The sequence below is a fragment of the Sylvia atricapilla genome, chromosome Z (genome assembly GCF_009819655.1).
Source record: "Sylvia atricapilla isolate bSylAtr1 chromosome Z, bSylAtr1.pri, whole genome shotgun sequence".
In the NCBI taxonomy this organism is placed as follows: Eukaryota; Metazoa; Chordata; class Aves; order Passeriformes; family Sylviidae; genus Sylvia; species Sylvia atricapilla.
This window is the reverse complement of record NC_089174.1, coordinates 30,453,233-30,467,498: the sequence shown is the minus strand read 5'-3', so window position 1 is coordinate 30,467,498 and position 14,266 is coordinate 30,453,233. Positions and strand designations below refer to the sequence as shown.

Below are 14,266 nucleotides of genomic sequence, written 5' to 3'. Positions count from 1 at the left end.
TCTGTGAGCAATCTTGCATCTCATATAATGACATGTAGCAATTCATTACCAACAGGTCCTTCCCCTCTTTATGCCAGTGAACAGGAAAATAATAAAATGGAAATCAATAGACTCTGACTTTCTCCTCTAAAAAGCTGACAGTGACAATTACCACTAAGTGACCTCTTGGTGATAGCAGTGTGATGCATTTCTACCAGTTCTTGTTGGGCTTTCTTTAGTTTCTTTTGTTGATTTGCTTGCTTGTTTGTTTGTCTTCTGAATGTTTGAAACTGTACTGCAAATTTTTGGGGTTTTTTTAAATGGTTTTCTGACTTCATTGGAGAAAAATTTAGTCTGACTTTATCAAGCAAGTAGCTTTCAGACTCTTTGGCTCATACTTCACCTTGCAGAGAGTTAGATATCCAAAATCTGACGTGAGAGCTGAATGATTCATTATCGAATGACTCAGTTCTATCTCCTGAATAATTTAAAAATTATAAAATTTTTCTTCTACCAAAACAGATTACACAGGTCTTTTTAGAGATCTAAATTATGCAAGTGACACAAGAGTTTACAAGAATACTGATAGGATTTAAAACAAACAAATTAAATAAAAGCAACTATTTGAAAGTTGCAACTTTCAAAAGTAACTTACTCTTTGGAAAACAGAAAAATACAAATTTCTCTTTGGTCATCTACCTATAGTCTTCACAAATTTTACTTAATTATAGCAAAAGATTAGGGGATGACCTGAAAACTTTCAGACACACAGAAGTTAGCAAAGGAAAGAAAGAGGCCCCCATAGCTGTGGGTCACCCTGATATTAAGGGTTAAAATGCTACTTATTATCATAGAGCCATAGAATCTCAGAATGGTTTGAGTTGGAAGGAACCTCAAAAATCATCTCCCTCCAACCATCTCTGCCATATGCAAGTATGTCATTCAGTAGATCAGGTTGCTCAGCCTGGCCTTGAACACTTCCCAGTTGTGGGACATCCACAGCTTCTCTGAACAACTTGACCCAGTGTCACACCATACTCTGAGTTAAGAATTTCTTCCTAACATCTAATCTAAATATGTTCTCCTTCAGTTTTAAACCTTTGCCCCTTGTTCTGTCACTGTCTGGCCATGTAAACAGTCTTTCTCCCTCCTTTTCATGAGCTGCCTTAATGAACTGGAAGGGCACAGAGGGATCTCCCACAAACCTTCTCTTCTCTAGGCTGAACAATTCCAATTCTCTCAGGCTGTCCTGTAGGACAGGTGCTCCAACCCTCTGAGTATCAGAACAGACTGTCAGCTTAGAAAGTTGTACCCACCAATCTTACCATTTTGGGATTCACATGACAGAAAACAGTATCACAGAAAACTTAAAACTACATACAGAAAAACTGCTACTGAACACCACATCTATTTATTGTCCTACCACTATTGTGAAGAGCAAATTGAAAACAGTATGAAAACTGAAGTCAAATGGGTAAAGGATAACAAAATTATTTGTGCATAAAATTTTGAGGGAGAATGCAAGGAGAGTCATGTCTTCATGAAGAACAGAAGGATTAAATGAGCCTGATTTGAGAGAACTCAGAATGCATTGTTCCATTTAGTTGCCTTGAATTTTACAAAGCAGTGTGACGTGCCTGATATTAAACATTTCTTTTGATGGAAGATTGCTGGGTTATTCAAAGCTGAAATTTGCTGGTTTACAATGCTGCAATTGGGTGGGAAATATGAGGGCTTTGTGCTAATGCAGTGAGCTTACTGAGAAAAGAAAGCTTAACAGAATATAAGAGGTCAAGTCAGGATAGTATGGGCTTTGTGCCCTTTGCTAGCTACTGCTTTGTTTGTCTTTACAAACACATTTCATCTTCCATAATTCACTTTCCTTTGGAAACAGAAAAATAATTAAAAAATCCAAATTTCAGAATTTCTTTAAGATATCAGTATTTTCTAGTGTGTTTACATCTTGCAGCCATGCTTGGAGGAGTGACAGCAGACTTTTCCTTTAGCTCAAGTGCTAAACACCATGTTATTCAAATCAGGAAATCAAAATTCTGTCTTCTGCAACCAGAAGTCTTAGCCTCTCATAAAAGGTTTTTAATCACACATTTGAAGGCCAGAAGGGTTCTGGCCTGATCTGCAGGCTAACATAAAGCATCAGGTGCCAATAAATGTCTTGACATCAAGCCCCCACCCTACTTGGTTCCAATTCAATACACATCTAAGTCAGTAGAGCTCTTGAAATCAAGTGCTTCTTCAAGTTACACACATAATAAGCTTCTTCATTCTATTCATCTCTAGTTTGTTTTTACTACCTTATTATAAATCTATCCTTTGGTTTTATCTTCATCTCCTCTTTATGGATGCAATGTGCTTTTCTCATTATTTCTGTGTATAGCATTAAAAATTACCATGAAAATATATTCTTCGAGTTTGGATGCTACAGTATAAGACTGATATGACTTCAAAAGTATAGCATAGCAATTAAATAAATTTGACTAAATTTAAAATCTTTCTCTTTAGTTTTTTTTTCTATTTATACAGATAATCTGCATTATATTCTATTTATACAGATAATTCTATATATTATTTATATAGATAGATTTATGTTCCATTTATATAGATTTATATTTATTTATTCTATAAAATATTCTATTATGTATTCTATTCTATTTATACAGATAATCCCCATATCATTGCCTGTCAGTAAATGCTGTTCGGTTGGGAAAAAACAGGTACTGCCTTAATCTTCCATGTCCCTCCAAGCTTCCCCAGAAGTTTTATACTGTCAAGCGTACCTAATAAAAGTCAGTTTATTTACTGCAGAATGAGCTATGCAGTAAGAAGAATATTTTCCCATTCATATTTTTTTTTCTCACATGACTGCACAGAGTTTCCAAAATCAACGAGACAAAATGAAACAAGGCAGTAAAGAACTAAACTGTTTTTTAACCCAGGAACAACTCAGACCCCCACAGTGAGATTAAGGGATCAATTTATCATTAATATTTTGGGGTTTATGATTATCAACAGTGCAGAGGAGGCCCTCCTCACTCAATAGCAGGTAACAATCAGCCTCATCGACAACCATTAAAAACTAAGAACAGAAGACTTAAAATTCACCCAGAAAGAACACACTACAACAAATTAACCAAGAGAGGAATAGTTAAGTCTTGACAAAAACAAAATAACAAAACCAGAAAATCTCTGCACAGTTCTTCCAGGATTCCCTTATGTCCTTTATGTAGAATAAGCAGTGCACGAAGAGATTTTCCTGATTTAAATGAAAAAGAGAGAGGGGAAAGAGGGCAACTGCAGCAGATTCTACTGACTTGTCCTGTGACCTCACCAAAAAAGGCAATGTTGCTAGAGTTTAGCGCAAGCCACAATGACAGCAGTAAATACAATATTTTCTCTCTGTTAAATAGTTTCACTTTTCATTTAAGGAAATTTTTTTTCTGTGCTTTTTTCTCAACTTTTTTGTTCTTTTCATGATATTTCATGCTGAAACACCTTGGAAACTAAAAAACTGCATCAGTAAGATCTGCATTTAAACAGTAGAGAGCATTTGTTGTGATGGGTCCACAGGGACTTGCTGTATTTCTATACTGCCAACCCTGCTTTCCATTCTGAAGCTTTGCAAACCCTTTACCTCAATCACAGCCAAACTGATCACCAGCCTGGTATCCTTCATTCTTACATTATTTTGTTTTTTCTTTTTGAAATATTTTTAAAATATTCTTATTTTCTGCAATCTTTCTGGCAGCTCCTTTAAGTCTAAAAATATAATATTCCTGAGTTATGTTTGAGAGTGTCCTCAGTTTTTCATCAAATGTTGTTAGGCTTACTACTTTAGGAACAAAGTCTTGTTCCAGGTAGCAATTTCAAGTTATTTAGCCCAAAATCATGTATTTTGATATTAAGAACTTTGGAAGACAATGAAAAGCACTGCATCATTGTTAAATTGTCTTTTTTCAATGGCATTTTAAAAATTACTGTAAATTTAAAAATTATTGTAAATGTTTACAATAAAAACAAAAATAAGCAAAGGAACATAGGTTTACACAGTTCACAGTTTCTGTGAACGCAGGAAACTGTGCTGCACACAGAAGTATAATTGCCACCAAAGTGAAGATCCAGCAGAAGGAAAGATTTTAGGCATTCTCCTCCTCATTGGGAAGGGAAATGAAGTGGACACCTGTAGAAATGGGATCACAGAAAAACTGATACAACAGCATAACTCACTGTATTTTTTTTCCTTTTACTCCTGCTGTGCTCTCCAGTGATGCCTCTGGGAATACAAACAGCTGTAACAAGTGCTGAATGAGGAATGGAAGTTTCTCTCCCTCTCCACTGAGATAAGTGCGCCTAACACTCTTTACTCCCTTATACATTGCTCCCAAGGGTTGCTTCCTTTCAAAAGCACAAGAAGGAATAAGGATAAAGGGAATGCTAGGATGACAGAGAAATAGAAATGTTTTTCTGAAGTGCCCCCTGTCGCTGGAGTCTCCCAAAGACTCCAGGTTGCATTAGATACTTTGGAAAGTTGAAAAGTGACATTTCAGAGGGAGTGGGAGACAGATGGGAAAATCCCATCTCAGTTTTTGGTTCTGGGTTCTTGAAATTTTGGCACTGATCTTAAAAAACTGTCTCAAAACTGGCTGGGAAACAAAAATGTGATCTTCTGAGAGGCACTGAGATTTTAATTCTATACTAGAAATAAAACTTCTGGTTTTTTGAGGGTTATCAGCTTGGAGTTTGGGGTATTTTAGTTTTGCAAAAAGAAAAACATCAGCAGTTATCACCTCCCTCTACTGCTTTTTCTTCTCCTCTGTCATTCTCCCTTTCTCTAGAAAACAGCTCCTAAATTTGAGATATAACTAGATATGACTTTTCTGGAAAGTTTTCATTTAACTCAGCCATCATTTCCTCATTGCAGGCCATAGAATATCTGTCCAACTCTAATCTGACAGTCACAATAAGTAGTCATATTGACTCTTGGTATTTCACAGCTATAAGAGAAAACAGGCTTTATGTAAGATAACTGTGGTTTTATTACAAGAAAAAAACCTTAATTACCCTGATCCTGATTTCTTTTTGTCTTTTTTCTTCTTGTTGGCCTTCTCTTTTTTCCCTTTTTTATCAGGCTTTTTGTCCCCTTTCTTCTCATTTTTACCTTTCCCGCTTTTACCCCCTTTCTCATCTTCGTCTTCATCATTATCTTCCTTGGATTTCTGATTTGCCTGATTCTTCCTGGCTTTTTCAGGTTCCATATCAGAATCACTGGCCTCATTTCCAGCGGCTCGTCCTCGTCTACGGCTCCTGTGCCTGCGATGCCCAGTTCTCCTAGTCCCATATTCATCATCCTCATCCTCCTCATCACCATGCCTCTCTCTGTCGTGTGTCCTTCTGGTTCTTGGTGTTGCTTTCTTCCTCCCTTTATCCGTGATTGATTAAAAAACATAAAAACACATGAGAGGAGGGTACATGTTAGAAGGCACATAAGGAAGACCTTTCCTCCTCCTTCATTCTTACTAATAATCAGAAAGCATCTGTGTCTGGCCTCAAATCCACATGACTGACCTGTTCCTTTGGCAGCTTCCTCATTCTCAACTGCACTGCCTTCTTTATTGTCATCACTGCCATCTGTAAAGTGAAAAAAAAAAAAAAAAAGTCAGTGCATGTGAAGGGTAGATCAAACATTAGGAATTCAGAGGTTTTAAGAAATTCTTGGCAATTACTTTTTTGGCAAGTACTGCTTTTACTTCTTTGCAACATTTTATGAACCCAGCCTTTTGGAAAATGGCAAACAGTTTTCAAGGGGTAAGATGACAGAAAAACCATCTACACTTTTCCTTCAGCACTCAAATAAATAAGCCTCAAAGGTACATTAGGAAGAACTCTTTCTTATGGAAGCAATAAATAGGAGAGAAAGAGGCTAAAAACACCCTAAAATATGGAGAACAAGAATGAAAATGCTGCTCAGACAATTCTCTGAGATTTTCTTAAACATGAGAGGTAAATAACTGGCTGAGATTAAAAAATACTAAAAGAATCATTTGCTGATTTGACTGACTGGAGGGCATAAAGCTCCAGACCTGCAGCACAGCTGAAGAGTGCAGTTCCAGAAGAGAGAGTAGTCCTACTCTCAGTTCCAACAACCAAATCTCTAAGCACAGGGACAAAGCTTGATCCAGCTCACTTGCATGCTATACCACATATATGTTCTATTCAACCACTCTGCCCCAAGAGATGTTTTTAACACTGAAGGCTTTAGACATGTAGTTTATTTATAGAAGATTGTAGTGCTTCTCCTTAGAAAGATCTTTGGTTTGGAGTGGATCTCTTGCTTAATTTTTCATTTTCAATAAGAGACAATGTCTGTGCTGCCCACCAATAAGCAGAAAAATATCCATTTTATATGTCTGGTACAGTTTGAAACTGCAATCATGGATTTATAGAGAATAAACTAAATAATAAAAATACTCTCATATGTATTATATCATAATATCATTATATCATAGTATCTAATTAATATCTAATTAATGTGTTCTTTGAATACGTTGATATGAACATATTACTTAACAGGTAAGTGTTCTGAAACTGCTACTGATATTCCCTAAGAGAGTTTCTTCTCAGGAAGCAATACCTGAGAAGCCAGGTTCTAATGGGCCCTTTTGAGGTATTTTTGAGCTTCTATGTGTGAAAAAACTCTTTAGACACATTGGTGGTGTGTATAGAAATAGATGGTAGTAGGAAATTAATGAGAAGACTAACAGATATTACCATGAAATAGTAGAAGTATGTTACCATCATTTCATTCCATAATCTGTTTCCTGAACATTGTCCAAGTCCCCTCCAGAAAGTTATCCTTATAGTTATGTTTTTCTGGCAAGACATTGCAAGTATCCTCCTTTTTCAATCATCTCTAACATTTCTGAAATTTTCTTTCTATTCTTTCTTCACACGTTCCCTTGTTCCCCAGTTTCTTTTTTAAATTTGACTAAGCCACTTTCAACTCATTGAAAATTTATACACAAATTGATTTATTTAGGGACTGCTGTGGCTAACTATGAAGGACAACTCCTTGGCTTTGCCTAGGATCAAAGAAAAGGAGTAAAATATGTCAGGCTGCAAAACAAGAAGGAATCCAGGGTCTTGTTTCATTATGTAATAACAGGCAAAGCATGATTAACTAGGATTTAACTGGCATACTAAAACTCCACTAAAAATCCCTCCACAAAACATCTGATTGTAATTAATGCTTTCTACCACTTCCACAGCATCTGCACCATAATTTTTAAGATTATGCAAAAATATATTGTCATTTGATATTATCATTGAAATATGACAATAAGTGCTCCTTTATTCTGCCTGGACATGTGCCTTCTGCTGCTGACAGTAACGAGATCTCCTTTGATAAAATACACATTGTGCTGCTATTGATAGCTTGCAAAGATGAAGACAGACACCTCTAAAGAGATACTTCATATGCAACAGTAGGGCACTATCTCTTATCAAAACAAATGCTTTGGCTGATCTCCTATGGCCAAACAGAAATTCCCAGAAATGCGCTTTATTGGTTAGAGATCACCCTCAGTGCAGCCTGATGAGCCCATACAACAGGCAAACATATGGAAGCTTCTCACGTGCATACTGAAATATGCATCAAAAGTGAAGTCTACCAGGCTTGAGTTGACATAATAATTACAGTGTCATATTGACATAAAAATGATATTATTATTGGTATAATAGTGGCAGTGACAAGGGATTGTGAGACACAGAGACTTGAACAAGGTTGAAGATAGATGCTGGAGTCTGTTTATTATACTAATTCTAGCAGCCTAAGGATAGTGAATTCACTACATGAAAATTTGAGATAAAATTCTAAGCTAATTTACAGATTTCAAACAGCTTGGAAAAAGCATTGTAAACACTGCTATGGGCGAGTGTACCTGAATATTAGGTTCTGTATATTTATGGGGTTTTTTTATTTGAATTATCAGGCACATGAGGGATAAAGAACAATTAAAAAAAAAAAAAAAAGGCTTAAATCAAACAGAAATAGATATTGCCATAAAAAAACCTAGGAAGCATGACCAAGTGATTATATGTGATTATAGACATGAGTACTGTAGACATGCCCAGCAAACACTAGTGCACCTTCAAAATTTATGCCTGCAAAGATTTAAAATTATATGCCCAGACTGAACTTCATATGGAGATAAAGTGTGTTAATATGAAAACTGTTAGAGGGGTGTCCTTCTCATTCTGGTGTATCTACAAAATAAAGAGACCTCTTCCAGGTCCTTGGGTATGACAGATGCATGCAGAGAGCTTTTTGCCAAAGCTCAAGGTAGAACTAAAAATTATTGATTGTGACAACTGTGATAGCAGTTGGTGTTGTTTAGAAAAGAAAAAAATCACTGAGGAGCAGGAATCAAAGACCTTTGTCACCCCTGAAAACTGTGCTGAACCACATAAATGCATGGGTCCCACACCACACAAACATTGCAGGTACCTCTGGCAACTTGTATTTCAGACAAGCTGCATTAATAACTTTTTGTGTCTGATTGTTTTGCACGTCTTATGGAAAGACCGATGTTGATAGTTAGCTGTGTATATGAGTAGTAAGAGATAAAGAAACATTAAAATATGCAACACGATGATGATGATGATGCTATTTCGAGTCATGATACTTTTCAAAGAGGAAGGGAACAGGCTATGCAACTCACAATGCAGCAATTCAGGTGCTTGTGTAAAAAATCTGTCTCAATGAATTGCCAGAGAAGCATTTCAACAATATTCAAACACAAATTATGCTTCATGATGACACTATATCTAAATGCAGTTTAGCACTTAATTTAAATGCTCTGCTGTAAAGTACAACATAGACAAACAGTAGAATGCATTTATTGGGTGTCATATTAACATCCTAAAGGGGCTCAAAATGTCCTTTTTTTGCTTTGGTTTGTTAAAGTTAAATTGAAGTATTCGCTGCAGGAAAAAAATCTTCACTGTATGGGAAATTCATATACTAATCCTGGGAATTTTTAAAAAGATCATGTGATCCCACTTATCAAAAGTTCAGTGAAGCCGCCTGTAAAAACAATTAACTGTCACAAAGCACTGTCTAGAGTTACTAATTTTTCCAGAAAAGGGTTGATAGAACCCCTTATCTTCACAGTGTTAATATTCATGAGGCTAATAGCAGCCTTTGACTCAGCTAACTTGAATTGGTGTGACCCAGAGCAAAAGCTCAACTGCTACACCTTCCAGGATACATCATCTTGTCCTAATGATGATATATTTGCATATGTATCACTAAGTATATTTGAAGATACAGTCCATAACTCCTTTTAGTTAGGAAATCCAATCACTTTCTTTTTTTTCCCCAAGTAGTTTAAGGGAAACTTTCTCATCTTTCCAGATTAAGGGCAGTGATAGTGTAATCTAAGTAAGCTATCATTTTACTCTAAGTCTTATTTAGACTGTAGCCATAAATAAGACTACAAGCCTTAAAGAAGGTGTCCTGAATATGAGCTGAGACCAACCTGCAAGTCACAGACACAAGGTGGAATATCAGACAGGTCAGGAGAGGGCTACAAACATTGACATGTTGGCTGCTGAGAATACTAAGACCAGAAAAATAATGCACAACACCATTGTCTTTGTTCTATGACGTATCCATTTAGCAGATTAAAATAATTGTTTTAGCCTTATCTTGTTTTTCCAAGTTGTTCATCCACCTTCTATCAGAAGCTACTACAGAGATTTCATTATTTGTGTTTGCTAAACTTATTCTATATTGACATAGTTTTATGGCTCCTTCACTGTGACAGGGATAATAATTCTTGAAACTAACTCATAGAACATGGCCCACTGTTGTAATATCTGTGCTGCCACTACTACTGTGTAAATCTGACTGCTGCTGAGCAATTCTGCATTTTGGTAGAACAAAAAATTCAGTGGAATACAAAGCATATAAAAAAATGCTGTCTGACTTTTTGTATATGTTATAAAATAAATGTATAAATTACTTTCTCAATTAAGTGTCAAGCCAATTAAATGTATCACCTGCCAACAGAGCCTTGTAAGCAATTACTGTGTTTTCCTCTGAAATGGACCATGTCTTTTCAGTGCTGGAAAGACCTAAGCCTAGACAGCTAATAAACTAATTGTTCAACAAGAGAAAATGTCAGAAATGCAAGATTGTATTAGACAATAAATACCTGGAAAGTACCAGCCAAAAAAGGGAAGTGTTACGTAGTACTCAGTTCTGTATATTTACATACATTTCCGTATTATTCTTTCTAATCATGGATATATGAGAGTATCTCACAATACTTCTGTAACAAGAAATATCACTAGAAGTAACACCTCTGAAATAGACCAGAAATAATATATCAAGACATCATAGAAAGTCTATTGGAAAAGTGAATTAGTGCAGATTCAACATCCAAGATATGACACCTTAACACTAGAGACCCCATCCTCTTAGTCTCTTTCCAGACATTGAGAAGAACACCTTGGCCCACCTCGGACACAAAAGATAGCTTGAAACACAGAAACCACAAATAATTACTTTTATAGAGCAACTATAACATTCAGTATTTCAGACCATGTTTTATTTTTCCTGTTTTTCCCAGTGTCACAAATTCTACTTCCAATGAACAAACATAAAAATCACACAACTCAAAAAATGTATCCTGACCACCAATAGCTATAAATTTATAAAGTAAAATAATAATTACTATTCAGTTACACACAAACTGGATAATATACTGCTTATTTTCCCATCTAAATTGGCCATGTCATAAATATCAAAGTAGGTAGAATACTCATGCTTCAGTGTCATAAGAAACATCTGGGTCTTGGAAGACTTATTAGTCTTAATGTACAATGTTGTACCCTGCAGACCTGTATGCCTGAATAGTTCCCAGAAATTGTCTCTGGGGCAATAAGTTTTCGCTCTCTGCAGTAAAGAATATTTGCTCACATAATATTTGTAATGTTTGAAATTGATGTTAGAAATCTACAGCTGGGGACCACAGGGAGAAAATGAAATCCATTCAATTCAATCCATAAATAGCTCATTTTTTCTCTATTAGTAAGAAAAAACTACTGATTTTCTACTGAAAGGACAGAGACTGAGCTCACATAGGTCATGTTGACACTGTAGCTAGCATAGAATACATCATCTGATTGCACTCTCCTCTTTCTGGTTTCCTTTTGGGCTATACTTACACATGGCAAGGTTTGATAGATGTCTCTCAGTTTGAGGGTCAGGAATTCTTCTAGGCTAATTCTCCCCTCAGGGACAAATAAGTTGTTTATTGCATGATTTCAGTACAAGGATTCTAAAATCTGATATTACTGTTATAAACCTTACAAAAAATAGAGGGGAAGACAGTTCAATGAGAAGCTCTTCAGTATCTCACCTCTTCAGGGAAACATGCATAAAAGTGCTCACCTGTGCCATACAAAGATCTAACCTTGGAGTGCTTTGCCTTATCCAAGGCTAGAGAGCTGACAAGCTTGCAGGGCACATTGAGTACTGTAAAACAACAAGACTCGAGGCTTGCATTTGGTCTTCATCACACAGTGGCTAGTGATGGGCAACTTTCCATTTTTGCTGCAGACTTTACTGCAAGAATTAGAATCAGACTATTAAATGCACCCAGAGAAGTCTGAGACTGCAGTAAACTATACCAATCCGGCCTTTTCCAGTTCTGAAGTAGCTTTTATTTAGCTCATTGTCATTCACTAATAATGCTGTTAAAACGGGAGGAGCATGTGATAATATGGAGAAAAGAGTTTAAATTCAAGATAAAAATGAAGGGCTTTTAGTGGGTATGATGTCAATTGTATTTTTTACTATATCATGAGAAGAAAGATCTTTTAAGGTTGATAACTAGAGCTATTCACCTCACCACATACTCTTTTTACTATATTTAGAGGGTAACAGGCACTTTCCAACAGCTCCCTTTGAAAAATCCACTCCAAAGACTTTTGCCCTAGGTTGTCTTTGCCTGTATGAGCTGCCAGGAGCAATGAATTCACATTCACAAACTCAGGGTAATGAATCATACATCTCCTGCTATCTTAGACTTTGCAGCAGACATGAACCACCAAGAAAAATCACCAACCAATAATGTTTTCACAAGAGATAAAGATACAAAAAAGCAAAAATGCATTATTTGAAACTGTTGCAAGAATATTCCTCCAGTGATGATACAAAACTTCCTGTAAAAAAACTGCTACTAGATTAGTTCCTGAGTTCTGTGCTATATAACTCCAGCCCCTGGACTTTTTAAGTCACAAGTGGATTGAGAACTACATTCTGAAAGTGTTTCATAGTTACTTGTAATGGAGGTCCAGCTTTTCAAGTGTTCTGAAATTGTAATGCAGTGCTAAGTTTATTTATGTGATCTCATCTCCAAATACACACAGAACTGTCAATAAGATTGTTAGGTTTTATGGAAAGTTATATATACAAGATAAAGCTTCATGGGAAAAAAGTATCAAAGAGTGACTATGATTCAGCAATAAAAATCTTTAGCTTCTCCAGGTAAAAAGAGTGAAGTTTTGGCTTGCCATGGGAATAATATGCTCTATAATTCAAATGAATAATAAAGTCACTGAATCACAATACAAGTCAATTCAGTCAGGTTTTTTCAGATATTTATGGCAAACTTAGAACCTTGTTAGCCCTAGAAGTTTTTCATTATGAATGCTTACAAAAATGTGTATGTTCTCTGGTCATGTGCATAATGTTTCTTATGGAAATAAAAAATTTTTTGTAGTCATTAAGGATTTTGCCTATTCTGCATTAAATGGTGTGATTCTCTTTTGTTTAAAGGAGTTCCATTAGCATATACTGCTTGAAAACTAAATTGGTCAGTAAAGGGTGTTATAGAAAAGAAAAACTGAGGTGAAGAAATATAAGAATAAAAGGAAAACAAATACCATGGACTTTTAAAATGAACTGCCTGTTATATTCTGCCAAAATGCTCAGCAGTCCCTTCTGATGTTTTCTATTGAAGTAGAATGTATTTTATTACTATTGAGTGTTAAAATTATGGATTAAAAAATCTAGAAAGCCCTGTTTAATAGCACCAGCCCTGGTACTTAGCAAGACCTAAAGAATAAGGTCCCTGGTAATTTTCTTCCATGCTGAAGACAAGAAGAATCATGCTTGTTGCATACAATGGAGATCCTTGCTTTAAAAAGAGTAGTACTGCCCATGAAAACTGGAAGCACTTCTCCTATTAGACTTGCCTTGCACGCTGCCAGAATGAGACCTTAGGCATTATTATCTTACAAAAACATTTCTTAGATCCAGAGTAGTATTAGAAATACTGTTAATCTTACTGTGAAGAATTTTTGACATTTCATAATAAATATTGAAAGCAGTAAGAAAAGGAGGCATTGTTTTTGTGTACCTTACAGAAGCCACAATATAGTACTTTTTTCTTAGTCTTTCCTACAAACTGTACATAAATGTTAGACAAGTAACAGGGATGTAGTCACAATCTTTTGATTTACCAATCAGTGGAAAGCCACACTACCATGCTACAACTAGTCAACTTCCAAACAAAACACATTTCTGAACAAAAGATAACTAATTGTGACTAACAAGATTTTACATTAAAAAGAAGTAGAAGAAAACAGAATTTTCACACTGTTGAGCTACATGCATAAAATGAGTATGTGCTTAAGTTGCATAATTATATTTCTAATTACCATTTCTTTCTGTTGACTCGTTCTGTTTAGTCATCGTGGTATTCCACAGGGCTGCTGCAGGTGCTGGATGTAGAGGAGAGTGTCTGAAGGCTGGGTGGTTCAAGACGAAGCATGACACAATATCATCCTGCCTGTCACTGAACGGATGGTGCTGGTGGAGTTTCACTCACTGAAATATAAGAAGATACTAATTTCCTAAGTGATAAATCTTTCATGAGTGTTTAGTTTACTATTTAGGTTTGGCATGCTAGAATTAAAAGAATCAAAGAACCTTCTTTATCATTATTGCTGAAAAACCTCTTCTGCAACCTACTTACTGATGACTAACACTAATGTTTAAGTGCTTAAGTGCCTGACTGAGGAAGGAGGTTGCAGTGTCCACATCAGTATGCTCTCATGCTGTATACAGATCTACAGTTCTGCACATGGAGAAAGTTACACAGATTGTTATTCTGTCACAAAAATCAGCTTTTACCATAGACATGCTTAAATTGTGTAGCTTTAATAGAACAGCCTGACACCGATTTAAAAAATCTTAGCAAAA

At 35.9% G+C, this 14,266-nt stretch overlaps 1 protein-coding gene across 1 annotated transcript in view; it reads right to left on the bottom strand.

The window, feature by feature from the left end:
- Positions 1 to 13,756, bottom strand: part of TMC1 (transmembrane channel like 1) — a 63,530-nt gene extending 49,774 nt beyond the window's left edge. The window contains exons 1-3 of the mRNA XM_066339554.1: positions 13,723 to 13,756; positions 5,565 to 5,622; positions 5,056 to 5,424 (exon numbers count right to left, since the gene is read on the bottom strand). Coding sequence (XP_066195651.1) covers positions 5,056 to 5,424; positions 5,565 to 5,622; positions 13,723 to 13,756 — 461 coding nt within the window. The remainder of the gene's footprint in view (positions 1 to 5,055; positions 5,425 to 5,564; positions 5,623 to 13,722) is intronic.
- Between the last annotated feature and the right edge of the window lie 510 nt (positions 13,757 to 14,266).